Source organism: Pimephales promelas, chromosome 15 (genome assembly GCF_988280905.1).
Source record: "Pimephales promelas chromosome 15, fPimPro1.hap1.1, whole genome shotgun sequence".
Taxonomy (NCBI): Eukaryota; Metazoa; Chordata; class Actinopteri; order Cypriniformes; family Leuciscidae; genus Pimephales; species Pimephales promelas.
Window position 1 is genome coordinate 32,665,701 of NC_142783.1, and position 17,861 is coordinate 32,683,561.

Here is a 17,861-nt window from a genome sequence, read left to right on the forward strand (position 1 = left end):
AGTTTTAAATATGTATATTTTTACGACAATACCGCACGGATTAGACCTCAGAAGGCCTTCGTTTATCCCACTGGAGCCGGATGGATTACTTTTGTGAATGTTGTATGCACATTTTTGGGACTTGAAGGAGCTGGACCCCATTTCTTCACATTATATCCACTGAAGGGTCTAATACATTTTCTAAAATAACTGAAAATGTGTTCGTCTGAAACACGATTGACATATGCATCTCGAACGGCTTGAGGGTGAGTAATGCATGTGTTAAATATCATTTTTGGCCGAACTATCCCTTTAAGCACCCAAACACGGCGTCTTCAGCAGAGACCCCATTTACACCTGGTATTAAAATGCGATCTGTATCCAGATAAGTTATCCGGAAAATAAGTACCGATTCCATTTACACCTGGCCACATAAATGTGTTTTTGCAAAACGGATATAAATCCGATCTTCAACTCCCGCATTATATGCAGATTTAATGGATTGCACACCATCAAAAGCAACAGATATGAGCAGCATTTTGTTGATCATCAGCTAATTTCCAAATCAAAGACATCAATAAGAGAGTGGCAACAGCGCTGGTAAGATAATTTCGTTTCTTTACTTGAAGATGATCGTGTGTTAAGCGTCTGTGACTTACTTTCACTTTTATTTGCGATGTTTGCACGTTGGCTCGATGAATAGACGCTCAGCTGCTCATCTGCGGTGATGCGTGTCGCAGTAGCGCCGTAATATCTGACTATAACATGACATATTGCCTACATAACAAGCTCTCACTCGTTTATTTTTTAGCATTTTTGGGAGGAGTGAAATATACATAATATGTGGTTTCAACAACCAGATTGCGTTTACACCTAGTAAAGATCCGGACACAATGCGAGCCGACTACCTCCAGATGTGGTCAGGCAGATCCGATCACGATCCGATCACAACGCATTTACACCTTGCATTAACATGCGTTTTTTATTATCCGGATAACTTATCTGGATACAGATCGCATTTTAATTCCAGGTGTAAATGGGGTCAGAGTGTCTGGCGTTTTCAGCTGACTGAAACGCTTTGGTGGACACACGGCCTAAGTAAGAGGTCGACCGATAGTGGATTTTAGCGATAATGATAACTAGGACCACCCAGGACAATAACAACTAATCAACTGATAGTTTTTAAAATGGAAACTGAATGAAAACTAACATACCACATGAAAAAGTGCTGAACTTTTATTACAAAAATTTAAAAACAATACTGAACCTTGAAAATATTAATATATTAATTATACATTCATCATTCATGTTAGTTTATGATGCTAATGTTAAGAGATATGTTTCTTGTATGTATTCAACATTTACTAATACAAAAATATGTATTAGTAAATGTTGAAATTAGCTAATTCACTACTACTTTTATTAAACTTCGGTAATGTTAGAAATTTACACTTATTTTAAAGTGTTTATCAGTGTTTCAACCGAAGAAAGAAGTCAAGAAAAGAGCTGGTGAACAATAGGTCACGTAATGTTACATCTACCTCAGGAAAACCATTCAATGTCCAAATCGGTGTCAGATAGAAATAAAACAACTAATTTAGCTAAATATATACACTGTATTAGTCGTTACATTTTTACTAAACCTGTTGTCTTCATTATTTATGTTTAAATAAATATGTCATGAAACAAGTGATGATAGCCACTGTTTAAATGTTTATATTTAAATAAACAACTTACATTTAAAAGTTGTACAACTGAAATGTTTACACCCTTTTTTAATTGAGTGTTGGTTTACACAAAAATGCAATGAATTGATTGACTATTACATGAGATTTATTTTCAATTTCGGCTTCAGTAATAATAATATTAATAATACTAAAGTAACATACTGTACAAACCTTTCTCAGATTCAGAATTAATTAATACTAATGATTACATACATTTCTACCAAAAAGTGCCTTTTTGGAAACTAAAGGAACCTTTGAGATTTGGGCATCTTTAGATTTTGGTGAAAAATAAATAAAAAATAAATAAATAATGGAAATGAGGACAAACAATTATATAATATAACTCAAACCAACATTTCTCCATCACGAGCACCAAGGGTCAATGTATGCGTAACACATGGACTAAACCACCGAGCCACAACTGCTAGTGAAAAAATCTTTACTTGAAAAAAGTTAGTCGTATTAACATTATTTCTACCTGCTTGCTTGACCTTTACGACTCGGTTCTCTCTGAGTAGCGATGGCTGAGGAAGTGCTGAGAGTGCGTCGAATTCCTTTAATAAAACACACACAAACATCCACTGAAAAATGACCAAATATCTGAAAAACGACAGTTTTATATGAAAAAAAAAAAAAGGTAATACGTCAGTCATACAAGATTTGACAGCGGAGAGGGAATCAGACAGCAGGAATGGCTCACCTGTGAAGGAATAGTTCATCCGAGACGAGGACAGCTCTGACAGACAGTCTACTGAGCCATGAATCCTGCTAGTTAAAACAAAGTGAATGTTCAGTATTACTTCTTCCACAACTGCACGACTGATGCTCTGGCAGAAAACTGTCAAGACACATTATTTTACCCATGCGTATACTCTGGTAGCTGTCAAACAACAAATTTACCACTTCAAAATAGTGACAGTCACATGGGTTTATTTTGACAAATGCTTGTCAAAGTTGTCGCACACAATTTGACATGTAAATATATAGCAGGAACAAAATCACATGTTAGGACGGGGGGAATGTTTCTCCAACGGACAGGTAACAACACTTTGAAGACAACATGAAACACAATTTACTTCCATAATTTGATGGAAATCTGAGCTTGCAGTAAATCGTTGAAGACGACAACACGTTGACTTGACTCCCAACAAACCCTATTAGAGGAGGCGTTATCAAGAGGATGTGGGGCTGAGGGTCAAGTTCGGTCATATTCGAAATTTAAAGGGGTCATGAACTGGCTTTTTATTTTTATTTTTTTATATATACAGTATATTGTTGTCTGAGGTCAACTTATGACGTTCGCTTGGTTTTTACATTAAAGGGGTCATGAACTGGCTTTTTAAATTGTATTATATTGTTGTCTGAGGTCAACTTATGACGTTCGCTTGTAGTATAGATATTAGTATAGACTAAATTACTATAAAAGGTGTTTATTAAAACATCAAATCATCTCAGCATACCTGAAGAGTTTTAGTTCTTTTTAAATATATTTGCTATTATTCCTGTAATCTTTGCGAACCATCATTAAAAACCATACAACATTAGAAGGCTATTTTATAGAAGGTGATTACACAAAAAGTTTCTATTGGGTGGACTGGTAATCGTCACAGTATTTTGAAATTTGACCACGGTGTGTGGTTTAGCCATTGATATTAATGGGTTTCATAGCGCAGTGCTGCGCATCCTGTTGCAAAAGCATGTAAAAAAACAAACTGAATCGAGTTAAAATTGGTTTGCGTTAACGCAGTTAATAACGCGTTTAACAACAGCTCTAGTTTATACGTTTTGTTTTAAAGGTTATAATAAGTTTCAATTATTAGGCACGGCAAGATACGTTTTGGGAATATTAAAACAGTTATAAAAGAAATTAAGACATGATATATAGATAAACTGCTCATCTGGTATCACATTTGTCACAATTCCCAGTTTTATTATAAGATTTTCCCATGGTGATTTCACTGTCTGTGGTGTTCTTTCAACGCGCCTAAGACGTCTACTGGACATCTCCAATAGACCGTATTTTTCCCTAAAATCCGACTGACTCACTAGTTAACCTCGGGTACACTTTCCCGCCAGTCCGCAACCCAAAGATTTGTTCGGAAGCTCTAAGAATGTTCATTTTATTAGTATGTTTCTCACGCACACACTTATAGTTTCGCTTCAGAAGACATTGATCGGGTCATGTCGTGTTCATTTTGTGTGGTTTTTGAAGAGTCAACTTTGAGGGTTCCATCCACTTGCATTAAATGGACTTACAGAGATGAATTGTTTTTCTAAAAAAATCTTTCTTTGTATTCCACAGAAAAAAAGTAAATGTAAGAGTAAATGAAAGAGAGAGTTTTAATTTTTGGTTGTCGAATCCTTTTAAAACAAGGAAAATGCATTAAGAAATAAATAGTGGCTATTTCAATTTGAAGAGCCTCTGACAAAATGAATGGAAGCGGGTGGGATCTCTCTGCCGGCGTGTCTGAGGCCGTCCCGAGGGTTAATTAAGAAGACACAACGAAAGAAAGCGTTTAGAACAATGAGCTTATCAGTCGCTCAGACCCTTTACAAAAATACAATGGGAAAGAAAGAGCGGAATATGGCATAGGTGAATGGTTCTGAATTAAGAATATATGATTCATGACAGATGGAGAAGATCCGAACACTGATCATTTGTTGAATAACCGGCAGGAGAATAAAGGCAGTAAAAGGTACAGAGGGACAAATGGAGGGCAGACCGCTGTCAATGGGAAGGATTAAAGTCATAATGGAAGACTGACTGGAGAAAAGTAAATGGGATACAAAGAAAAAAAGGCTGGATATTTAATTAAAAGACAGTAGAAAGGAAGTAATTCCTTTCCTGTCAAATTAAAGTAAAAGTCAACTATAAACTACACTTTATGAAGTACCAGCCCCCTGCTACAGTATAGGGTGTGTGGCTCCCAGGGCATTTCTATGCAATTGCTAAGGCTTCTGACTCCTCTTTTAAATACTATTGAATTTTTCACAAATGTTATTGTCTGCCAGAAGTCTAATTGCCAAAAAGTATCCCAACAGTTGTATCTGTGATGCCAAAGTAAATGTCTTTTGAGGACAAGGGCAGGACGGTTATTTTCTGTGGGGACCGTTACATCTCTCATGCAGAAATGACTTACAAATGTCGATGCACAATCTTATTAATGCTTCTGTACAGAAAGGTCGAAATCTCAGTTCAACAATCAAAGACACAGTCGACTAGAAATAATCACGCTAAAAGTCAGCAAGATGCCAGAAATAAGACTCTGCAAATTCTCCACTTGCCTCTGAACTCGTGAGGGTGGGGCGAAGACTCCGTGTTTAGGAGGACAGCGGAAGTATCGCACTCCTCCAACTGATCCGTCATTCTTCCCGCTCGGCTTGTCCAACTCAATCCCCAACCAAAATCCTGCCAGGGACACACACACACACACACACACACGTTTTGAGAAATGTAGCGATTCTCTTGCCGACCTGAGCTTGGTAAACAATCTCCAATCTGTCATCTCTCAGTACAGCTCGAGCCCAAACAAACGAATACCAAATCCTGCGATTTGAGTAAATCCAGTTATTCCTTTCAAAAGCTTTGTGATGCTTTGTAATGCAGGGACAAACAGTTGCTTTTTTTAGTAAACAAAGAACAAACCACAGGGTGAGTTGTATTCTATAAATGTGTGAATAGCAGATGAAAAGGTCACATTGAGAGGAAGATGGATTTCACCTTAAGGTACCCTATCAATAAAATGGCACGATCCACGTTCTTATAGAGAAAATAGAAAGTGAGGGCACTGCCACTTAAGTTCGGTTCCTTTCCAGCGGTCCAAAGCCTTCATAAGCAACTATCGTTCAGTTGAAAAAGTTGTCAAGCTTCATGCTGCATGTGTTTCATTATAGAAGTGTAATAATGGTCAACCTTAGCAGGGGTTGGAAGTAATAGCTCTCATTCTGCCTGAAATAGAATTGATTTGTGTTCATATAATTTGGTAATAAGATATTAGTTTTCAGTTCAATACCGGGCACTTCCAAGTCTTTATGTACTCGATGAGTGTCTTTCTAGAAATACGGTCTTAATATCACTTAATTTTTAGTAACATGGGATTTTGGTAAATTGCTTAATGCCCACACAGCTATAATACACGTAATATCCTGTGGATTGATGAAAACGTAATGCGATGGACTGCCTCAAAGGCATATGGTATGGTATGGCATATCAGAGCTGTTTACTTACAAAAAGGAGATTACAAACTATATTGAATAAATTAGTACCATTAATTGTGGCCAATGTGTTTTGGAGAAAAAAACATATTTCATAAAGAGATTTTCCTCCATTTTTCAATTAATTTACTTCAACGAACGGTTCGATTTTGGTGATTTTTTAAAATCGGATCACAAGTATTAAAAATGCAGATTTATTGTCACAGGCTTACCAAGGGTGCTAATAATTCTGACCATGACTGCATAATGTACTTTATTACATGTTGTCCCTTCTGTGCATATAATGGCATTGGCCAATATAATATGTGTTGTAGTAAGCTATCACTGACTTCTCTCCAAATCTGCTTTTAGCTTTTTTTTTTTTTCCTGAAAGTGCTCTCCACACAAAACTCAGAGTCAGAGCGGAGTTCAACAGCACTTAGGGGCAATTAATTAGCAGACTAGAGTACGCCTTTTAAGGCTTTTTATGGGAATAGTTTAGCTACTCTTGTTTTCCAAACCCTGAACCAGCAGCAATCGGGCATAAATATTCAATCACATGTTTGAGTACAAGTACATGGTTTTTTTCTTCATAATTTTAACATGCTACTTACAATACAACTGCTACAATCTTATCATTTCTTTTATTTGGCATGCCTTTTCATTTCTATAATCTGAGCCCAAAAAAGGATGTAGCTGAAGGTTCTTGAAATACAACGAGTGTCCTTGAAATTCTGCAAAATATCCAATGTATTGCAGTAAATACAGTGACTAACTTCCCAGTGCTGAAGAACTGCTGAGCTCACCTGAGCACCAGTTCCATTAAGCGGATAACCTTTATACGGCGCACATTTAAAAACTGCTGCATTCAACTTAAAGACCTGGAAGAGTAGCAGACATAAAGTCCCACCAGAAACCTACGTAAAGTGCACATTAAGTGAATTTGAGTGGCTGGCCTTTTTTTTACTCATTTATAAAAAGTTTCTTTATCCATTGTGTGATATTAGACATCTTGAAACATTTATGCTGCTACTGAAATATGGCTTTAATTCATCCAAAGGTTACATAAAGGAGAAGGATCCAAGTACTTTGACAAAGGAGTAGCCATTGAATATCTCTAAATGTGCAATTAACCCCGACCCATAGCACACTTTCCTGAGCTATCGCACACTGCAGGAGGTTGTAGTGAAAGAAAAGCGATAGAAAGGCGATAGTGTCATACCTGGAGCAAAACTGGTCTTCCCGTAAAACCGCACAACCCCTGTCCTTTGTCCCACCACCAATACACGCTCCCCTAAATGCACATCTGAGCTCTCATATGCTGTGCTGCTGACGGAAGGGGTCCTGCTGTGAGAAATTCCTGATGAAAAAAAAAAAAATCACATTTCAAAACATCTCATAATCTCTAAATGCACTAATAAAGGGATAGTTCACCCAAAAGTATGCTACTCTATTGGCTTTAGTCGACTTGCATTCGGCTGTTTGTCGAAAGCTACAGTAGTTATCTTAGTCGATATGGTTTTAAATATGGATATTTTTCTCACTTCACTTTAGAAGGCCTTTATTAACCCGCCAAAGCTTTGTGGAGCACTTTTATCATGGATGGATGCACTTCCAAAAAAATATACCCATTGACTACCATTATTAAGCTTGGAAGAGCCAGGACATGTTTTTAATATAACTCCCGATCGTATTCGTCCGGAAGAAGGTCATATACACCTAGGATGACTTCGGGGTGAGTAAATCATGGGCTAATTTTCAAAACTATCCCTTTAATATTCATCTAAAAACATCACACATTTTACATTCAAAACCTGGTAGAGACTACCCAATCGTTACCGTAATAACGATTGGGTTAGAAATGTTCCAGTTACTTACATAAAAAAATACCTTCCCATGGCTTGTTTTTTGATATCTTTACACAATGCAAATAATGTATAAAGACTCGGCAAAGGGATAATGCTTGAATAGGCCGTGTGTCCACCAAATGGCGCTCCCATTGAAAACATACGCCAGGCGTGTGGAAAAATGGCCTAAGTATTTTTAGTTTTATTATTTTGATAAAATAACTCACTTATGTTCATTTATTTGCTGGGATTAGGCTTTGTAGTTGAGGGTGATGCAAGATGCTCAGATGTGGTGTTTGGAACCTGATCCCTCATTAGGGTTGACTGTCATAATGATGGTGGATTTTTCTATTTACAAATAAACATTCAAGGCTAATTATTGATGGTCAAAAGTAATGTACCAGAGTGTGGGGTGGTGGTGAGGGAACGGGAGGGCGGAGGAGTAGATCTGGTGCTCGGAGGAGTCCGTTCCTGCCATGAGCGCATAGGTGGTCTCTGTCGTGGTGGTGGTCTTGGTGGTCGTATGGAAGCTTGTCTGGAGTCCAAAGAAGAAGAGGATGTGGAACAACTGCGTGAAAGTAGACCTGTGCAGACACAAAAGAGGTGAGAAAGGACAGAGTGGAACTGTAACAAAGCAGATTTAAAAAAAAAAAAAAGAATATTTCCACAATTGATGCAATTTAAAGATGGATTACAGGCACACACTTTTGGTGGAAACAAGAAAATCCATGACAAATTTGACTTCACTGATCATAAAGTTGGAAATGTATGATACTTTTATTGGATATTAGCAGCCTCTACGAACAGAATGACATTTTGACAAAATTTGACATGTTCCCTAATTTCCTGATGTCTATACCAAGTTTTGTTATGCATGGACTTTGTTTGGATGGATATAGAAGGTTTATATAGTTATATAGTTGCGCCACCTAGTTTAGGATGTGCTTGATGATTGGGATTTCCTTAGCAATCAAGGTGCAGCAATACAGTTGTATACTCTAGTCTCTCAGAACTGTGGAGGTGCCACTGATTCTGGAGGTGAAAGTGCACAGAAATTGCAGTAAAGTGCATTCAAAGTAAGTCTGAGTTTGAGTTTGATGTGTGGAAAATTTCTGCATGATCATGAAAATCTTTTTGTTCATGCATCACACAGAATCGAATTATACAGAACAAGAAAATTGCTCCCAGATACCATTAACTTTTCCTTCTTCTTGCCTAGAAAACACTATCTAATGCACGGCAGATCACATGTGCTTCACTCCTATTGGTATTCGCAACGTAGTATTACTTATCATTTGCATTAAGCTAGACTTTAACACCCCCGCGCTGTTAATTGTCACCAATATTGTAAGCTCTCACTTAAATTAACTGACTTTTGGCCCCTTTGACACCGCATATTGCTGTCAATATGAATGCCCCTTGATTAGACAAATGTTAAATGTTCATTAAGCTGCCATTCATATTTACAGAAGCATGAATTAACACTAGATTTAATCCAGCTAAGGTTTATGAATGCCATTTAAGTGGTCAAACAAATTAAGTAATTAACCAGTGATTAACGTACTAAATAATTAGCACGAAAAAACAGGTGAGTAAAGCCCTTTTATTCACAGAAAAATGGATATAAAAACTGAACAGGCAAGTATCTGACAGAAATTGAGGCCTGGCAACATCTAAAGGTCAAGTGACATGTTATGAGAATGCTGCTAAACAATTTGCTTCCAAGTTGACTGGGTGAATTTTAAACCATTTATTTGTGGCTGAATGACAAAACTTCAAACGTTCCTAGAAAAATAACAGTGATATTCTATTTCCAACATTATTGGAAAAGTGGCCAAAATAACACTACGTTCAGTCAGAATTTTTGGCAAAATCATTACCTCGTTGGTCTAAAGATATATAATAATAATAATAATTCAAAGATAGCTATGATATGGCTGATTGGATATAACAATGATATATGATATAATCTCTAGGTATGGCTCGGATCCATATTCCAATGCAAGCATATGCGTTTGGTCTTCTATTTATCATCTGCTAGAAGAAAATCATGAGCCTGTGGCTTTGAAACATATCATCTCCTCAACGAGCAGTAACTTGATTTGAGTTTGATTTAATCCATGGCCACGGCTCAAACGGTGCAGGACGAGATTCATGCCAAAGTTTAATACATACTGTAGGGTAAGAGGTTTGTTCATATTTGTTGCACTTTCAGTAAATTCTAATAAGACTCCAAATTACCAATAACATACCAGAAACCGACATTTATCAAAGTCCCTTTGTTTAATTATTTAAGCATTCCAGCCCTTTTAAATGTAGTCTTTGAAGGCTGTCTGAGTTCCAGCCAAATGTTAATCTTATGGAACCATGGAAAAGTGCCCAAGCCTTGGCACAGCTCTGCAGACATCTAACAAGACCTACAAACTTTATCTACTGCACTTAAATGACCAAGAAATAGGCCACATGAGAGAAGCAGCTTTAACCTTCCAGCTCTTGGAAAGCAGTTTGAAATGAGGTCTCTCATTAAGCCATCATATTCACAGACCTTCATGGGCTAAAGAGTTCATTAATGAAACAAGTTTGGAAGCTAAATGATAAGTGATAGCCAAGACGTTTGGAATTTACAGTCTGGTGTTAAAAGTCCAAAAAAGATATCTAAACCCAAAGTGTTGGACCACACTCATTTAGAAAATGGCAGTGGTGTTGGAGGAATGTAGAAAGAATTCAAATTGAAGGACATCATCTTTTTACTGCTCTTGGAGAGCATGAAGCAACATAGTGTTGAAAATGACAAAAAGCCTTTGCTCCTTTTTCAGGTTGTCAAACATTAACAAACCCAGCAGTCCATAGTTAAAGGGATACTTCACCTCTGGAAAGATGAATGTGAATTTAAAATGGGTCATTTATGTAGAAGAAATGTGAAATTATTTTGGAATTTGGAGCTTTCTAGACTGAGAAAAGACAGAAAATGTATTTTTGGCTTATGTGGATGAAAGACAACAACTCCCAGAATGCACTTGCTTCGCTGCCCTAGGAGGCCACGCCTACCGGTAACAGAGCGCAGTAGTTAAACAACAAGTCTAGGCTACTAGTGAGTCTCCGTGATGAGTCTGCCCGAAAATGTGTTTCGAGATCGCCCAAAATGTCCGGGATTGGGCTTTTGCGTTCTACAGTCGCCATTCATCATGTTTACCGTGGGACGAGTGAGGAGAACGGCGCGAGGCCGGTGGCGTGATTACCGATGAGCGACACCTGTGAGACGCACCGGTCTCGTATCTCTCATGGAGGAGCGGGAATTTTATTAGCAATGTTAAAACGCACATCAACCGATCACTTGTTTAGCGTTCATGTAAACACTACATTCAGATTCACCCATCCGAATGAATTCAATTAGATTGAAACAAAAGCTGTGCATGTAAACAATGAATGGCGACTGCATGAATCCAAGACATCGACGGCCGGACATGTCCGGGAAAAAGAGGATGGTAACCCCGACTACTCCGCTTTCTCCACAGAACAAGAGCCTGCTAGCTTAGCTTCCAAATCAATATGGCCGACACTATGTGTTCATTCTGTGAGTGAGATCACCCTCTATGGAGGTGATCTATTGGCTTGTAGCCAATCAGCACTGGGGGGCGTGTCCACTCATGATGGGGGAGGAGAGAGAGTGAGATTTGAAGGAGGACTGTAGAAAGAGAAAAAAAGAAAAGCTCAGATGAATATCACTGGAAAAAGAAGGGTTATGATCAGGCAAGAGCTTTAGGACCAGCATTAATATTAGAAAAGCTTTCCAACACTGGAGAACCCTTGGTTTTGCTGTTTCACAGAACCAAGATATGCTGTTGTTGTAATGTTAGCTCTAGTAACAGCACAGTAAACTGTATGTTCATTTTTGTTCTTCCTTGTTCAATTCATTTTTCATAAATCATTATTTTGCTTGGTTTCAGCAATGATAGAGACATTCACTCTTGCATTGTGTGTTTGTGCATTTTAGGGGCGGAGCTGTGTTTGTTTGGGCTGATTTCAAATATCAACAGTGTTTCTCGGAAATCTCTTAATGCAACTTTAATGTCATGAACTTCATCTATAGATAGAGTAAGGCAAAAAGTAATGGAGAAATATGTCTGTTTGCAGATGCTACTTGATATAGTCTTAGCTTGTGCAATTACATTTTGAGTAAGTATACACAAATACTTTTTGAATTTCGAGGTCACAGTTGCTCCGAATCGTATGAAGCATGTAAAACAGGGAATGTACATCATGTTCAACAGCACAAAAACAAAAGCATCAGAATCATTAGTGCCGTACACAAGGCCCGCTTAAAGAAGTCACATCCACTGGAGTGTTACGACACACACTCCCCAAGGATCCCTTAAAATGCTAATATATGCACAGTGAGAACACCAAAACAACCAAGATGGTGTCATCCCTGACCTTTGCAAACATTATTAAGACTAAACAGTTCAATATTAACTCTGGAATAATATTGCATAAACAGACAGCTATTAATAAAGCAGAGCACACACTGTAGATCATGTTGAATGTGTACTTGGCTACACTAGAGGTCTTGCTGGTGATCTACAGGTACAATATTAAAGTAAATATAGTGTGTGTTCACAGTGACTTTAACATGGTTAAGGAGTTTTCATAAAGTGGAGTATCTAAAAACAAAACATATTTTTAAAATCAATTAAATGTATTTAATTAAATACATTAAAAAAAATCTAAAACGGCGAAAGCAATATGAATTATGAGAAATACCTGTTAAACATAATAATATAATCACAATTAACAATTCCTCCACCAATTAATATTTAAACAATATTACAAAAACACTACATAAAAAAAGTTATTCAGTAACACTTTACTTGAAGGGTTGTGCATAAGACTAACATGACACCTTCATAATCATGACATGACATGTTATGAATATGAAGGAAGTTTTATGCATGTTTTTGACAACTGTCAAGTGTCATTCGCTCAGTTATGACATTTTTAATGCAAATATGACATTGTTTGAGATGTCTTTGTTATGACACCTTGACAAACCAATACGTCATAACCTGTCAGTATCTTTGTCATGACAACTTGACATTACTAAGACAACACCACCTGTCTTTAACATGACAATTATCAAACTTAAGAAACCACCTAGCTTCATTGGTTAACATTACATTAAACTGTCAGGTGGTTGGTTTTGACATTGGCTGTCATGATGATGCCATTATAACTTTTTAATGAGAAATTCAATTAGTACCACTGTAGTTGAGGTCACGAAAAATATTCATGGCCTCATGACAGCCAATGTCAAAGCCAACCACATGACAGTTTAACTTCATTTAATGTCAAATTGTCATGACAAAGACACTGACAGGTTATGATGTATTGATTTATGTGAAGGTGTCATAACAAAGATATCTCAAACAATGTCATATTTGCATTCAAAATGTCATTATTGAGCGAATGACACTTAATGACAGTTGTCACAAACATGCATAAACCTTTCTTCATATTCAAGACATATGTATGTCATGGTTATGAAGGTGTCATGCCAGTCTTATGCACACACCTTCAAGTAAAGTGTTACCAGTTATGCTTATATAGAAGTTTGTTCTATTTATTAATCTATGTTTTGACTGCTTTAAAAACGTCTGAGACTGCAACACTAGAGATGGACATGAAAAGTATAAAGTATTCAGAGATAATGTTTGGGAACATTATTCATGCAGACAGTCAAACACTTTTAGTTCCCAATACGTTCTCAGACTCGCAGGAATAAATTTAGAACATATTTATTCTCAACAATCCATATGCTATGTCAATTAAATAGAATTTTCCATTGAAAAGTCCTAATTAACTTTGGCAAGCTGAATCTTGAGGACAAGCCATTTCGGCACCATTAAAACATAAAGCCTGCATAAATTGTGCATTGTGATGTGCTGAACGAAATAAACACTAAAGAACCACAAGTAGCAAAATGCAAATGAATTAGTCCATGAAATCTGGTTCAGTCCATTTAAATGTAGTACGTGAGTGTTTTAAAGATGCTAAAAATGAGAGTAAAACATTCATGCCGCATTTTATGAAAGTCATTCTTATGCAGCCCACCCAAAACATTTATGGGCCACCCTAAAGCAAAACCATTAAACCCGCGCTAGGCTCATCATCTGTCTTTATGGATCACATTTCTCAAAGAAATAGCCTTTTATCATACTAAAATCAACAAAACATCATTTCAAATCAAATATAAAAAAAGTTTTCTCAGTTTGCAAATTATGTGGCTGAACTTTTAGAGACTTTAATGCGAGCTAGGTTTCTATTTTTATTGCAAAAATAAAATACATTGGACTGATTCCATTTTTGGGTGAACCTAACTAATCACGTTTTCAACCAACATATTTCCATGTGCATTTATTAACAGTGTAATATTTTACGAATGATTTTTTGACCCCTATAAACGATCATTCGCCAAATATCAAGTTTACTTCAAAAGAAAATTGAGATTGTTGCACAACCAGATACAATATAAAGGGTTAGAGCAGTAACAAACACACCACTTCTATCCCCCGTTCCTTTCCATGACAAATTACTGCCTGTTTGTTCAGACCGAAGTGAGGACTGCTCATTAAGCTTGGCTTCATTGGACAATCAATCAACAGGGAACACAGAAATACACCAAGGTCCACTATTCAAATCACCTCGGGAATAAAAAAGAGAGGAAAAAACACCTTGAAACGGCTCTAATTAGAGGACACCATGGAGATGTGGTTTCTTCAGCTGTGGCTGAAAGGACAGTGACATCATTAAAGAGTCATTATAAACACAATGCATTGCTTGGATATGGTTATTGTGAGCACGTTGGAGGTGCAAGACGGCATGCGGAGGCCTTTTGGTAATCATGTGTTTGAATGTGCGTCATAGTTGAAGTCGGTCTACAAGTGACTCACAAGTGCTCAAGAAAGCATGGCTTCGGTGTCCGTCCTTGGATGTGCGTATTAGTTTTAATGCAGACAGCGTGACTCAACACTGAGTCCTCAAACCAGATATAGAGGAACACGTTTAAGACGTTTAAGAACAAAAAAACAGTGGGTGAATGGGTGAAATATTATTGTGCCTCTTTGAAAAGATGTGAATGAATTGAAGTCCATGAATTCATTACAAAGAGTGATTAATTATTCACAAATATGGAAAAATGGGTCTGGGTCTCTCCCTTCAAAAGTAATAATAATAAAAGCAATAAATAAAATGGATAATTAACTGACTACTATAGTTAGCTAAAACTAAAGCATAAAAACAAATGTCACTTGCTAGTTCAAGTTTTAAAGGAGTAGTTCACTTTTGAAAAAAAAACTTTTGCTGATAATTTACTCACCCCCATGTCATCCAAGATGTCCATGCCATTCTTTCTTCAGTCGAAAACAAATTAAGGTTTTTGATGAAAACATTCGAGGATTTTTCTCCATATAATGGACTTCAATGGGAACCAAACGGTTCAGGGTCCAAAAGACAGTTTCAGTGCAAACTGCAAACTGTTCAAAGGGCTTTCAACGATTCCAGACGATGAATAAGGGTCTTATCAAGCGAAACGATCACTCATTTAATAAAAAAATAACAAAGTTTAAGTTTTATAAGCTCAATTGGTCGCCTTGCTTTGTTCTGTGATGTGCGTTCGTGACTCTCCGGTTCGAACTCGTTTATCAAAATGAACGAATCTTTTTCCAAATCAATTTGTTCGTTTTGTTCGTTGAACGAACCAAATGACTCAGAAAAAGATTTGTTCATTTTGATAAACGAGTAAGCACTGCTGCTTAAGACAACATTATAATTTTAATAATGACAATAATATTAACATTAAGACATTATGATTTGATTTTGAATAGTTTTTATGAGAATTACACAAACTTTGCCACTAAATTGTTATGAACCACTAAAAGTACAGACAGACAGAGAAAAACAAAAAGGGAAGAAAAAACAATCAAATAAAAAAAAAGTATGAGAGGAAGCAGAAAAGGCATTTTTCGTAACGCAATGCCTTAAGGGCTTTCCATAAAAGTGCTTTTGCCACACAAAGCTATTGAGATCCATATGTCTGCATTTAGCTGTCTGAGTGGACAATACCTGAGCCCTGGAGGAAGACTGTGGAAATGCTTGTCTAGGAAAACAGATCAACAAATGTACACCAATCTGGAGTAAAGACCCCCCAACACACAGACAGAGCAAGGGCAAGTCTCTAGTGTAACAGAGGAGGTGATGAGAGGAACTGCTGTTCATCAGCATTAGTGCACTAATGGAAGCCTGTGTGGGAACACTATCGCTCTCTGCAGACTTATATTATGATAACGTGTCGGCAGTCTCGGCAGCGTACAGCATATTTGGGTGTGTTATGTTAAAGGGATACTCCACTTTTTTTTGGAAATAGGCTCATTTTAACACTCCCCCAGAGTTAAACAGTCGAGTTTTACCGTTTTCGAATGTATTCAGATGATTTTTTGATATTTAGAAGAATATCAGTAACCAGACAGTTTCTGGTCTCATTGACTTCCATAGTAGGAAAAAAATATACTATGGAAGTCAATGAGACCAGAAACTGTCTGGTTACTGATATTCTTCGAAATATCAAAAACATCGGCTGAATACATTTTTTTTCCCATCAATATCACAATTTTAGACTTATAGATACAGATCCTACAACTGGTCATGATTAAATGAGCTTTTTCACAATTTATATGGGCCAGACTATGGTTATATGAAAATAATAATACTCATGATGAATATTTAAGTAGCATCATGTCAGCAAGAGATCAGCATGACTTTTAGATAACAACAGCCAAGCAGTTTTAGATTTTTAGAAAAAAGTTAAATTGAAAGGAAATTAAATATTGTGTAACTTTAGGCAATATTGTCAATTAGTCTGCTAACCAAAAAAGTGGTATTTGGTAACTGGATGTATAAATATTTTTGAACAAATTGGTTGAGTGAATAATACAATGATCTGCACGTTTCCCCTACAGAATGTCACAGCGCTAGTTTTTTTTTTTTTTTTTTTTAGTATAAATATTCCATGTAGTTATTGAATTAATGTAAGGTCTAAAACAAAATGAGCTAATGCTAAAATAGTTTTAGAGGAGCAAGTGTAGCATTTCACTACAGAACATGTCCAATTTTCAAAATGTCAACTTCCCTTGTAGAAAATCCCTCTGAGGCTTGTCTGTCATGGATGATAATGGAGAAGTTTAAATGAGTCATTTGTCCTCTTTCATGTGCATAAGTGACAAAAAAGAGAGTTTATGCATGTTAGAGTGATTCACTCCACACATTGGTGGGTGTCACGTCTGTGTAAACGGCCCCTAGGGTGAACGCTGTAATGGCACACAAGTGACGTTAGCTCCCTCAATGATTGCTCCATTTCTTCAGTGCTCACATGGCTTTTTATTGTCACTACAACCCCGAAGGGGACAGAATAAAGCGGTAACACCAACAGCTTTATCACCACTATCGCTGTTCACGCTTGTGTAAGTTTATTTATCAAGCGGGTCCTCTGGGATGGTAATTAGCTTTGTGTCTGTGGTGGCCACTGGGTTCCTCCTGATATTGGGTTTGTGAGCTGTAAAGAGGGTCATTAAGCAACCGGGTCAGTGAGAAATGTACCTGTGTTGACCTTGGACGTGACCCGCGCCAAGTCAATTCGTCTAGGGTGGGGGACGGGAGCGGAGGGCTGGCGGGGACTGTTTTTACGTCGTTCCGAGAGTTTGCTGAGTTTGGAGAGGGGGGCGAAGATGCCTAGAGAGGGTCAGAGAGAAATCATTTTGTTAGCAACTGAGGACAGATAAGAAAGCAAGACCTGAATTGTAAGCGGATAAAGAATTGAAAAACATGAAAACTGCCAATGACAAATGCCCAGCTGATAAAAAAAAATGAAAATAAGGGGTTGGGCATCACCAATGACCTTATGATATGATCATCCACGTTGGGCTAATTGTGATACATATGTGAAGATTCTATAAAATTTGTGTGAAATAATGTGAAAAAGCAATGTGTGCCGATATCGTAATTATGGCAAACTTTTGTCCGAACATGTGCCACATAAATAAAAAACACAATGCAAGGATTTAAG

The 17,861-nt window shown here is 37.2% G+C and overlaps 1 protein-coding gene across 3 annotated transcripts in view; it reads right to left on the reverse strand.

Annotated features, from left to right (window-relative positions):
- Positions 1–17,861, reverse strand: part of LOC120464132 (CAP-Gly domain-containing linker protein 4) — a 99,694-nt gene that overhangs the window by 54,961 nt on the left and 26,872 nt on the right. For 2 of the 3 annotated variants that reach the window (XM_089120564.1, XM_089120562.1), the window contains exons 9-14: positions 17,396–17,527; positions 8,149–8,331; positions 7,123–7,260; positions 4,992–5,115; positions 2,407–2,474; positions 2,185–2,260 (exon numbers count right to left, since the gene is read on the reverse strand). In XM_089120564.1, coding sequence (XP_088976690.1) covers positions 2,185–2,260; positions 2,407–2,474; positions 4,992–5,115; positions 7,123–7,260; positions 8,149–8,331; positions 17,396–17,527 — 721 coding nt within the window. The remainder of the gene's footprint in view (positions 1–2,184; positions 2,261–2,406; positions 2,475–4,991; positions 5,116–7,122; positions 7,261–8,148; positions 8,332–17,395; positions 17,528–17,861) is intronic. The other variant, XM_089120563.1, reaches the window with a different exon arrangement.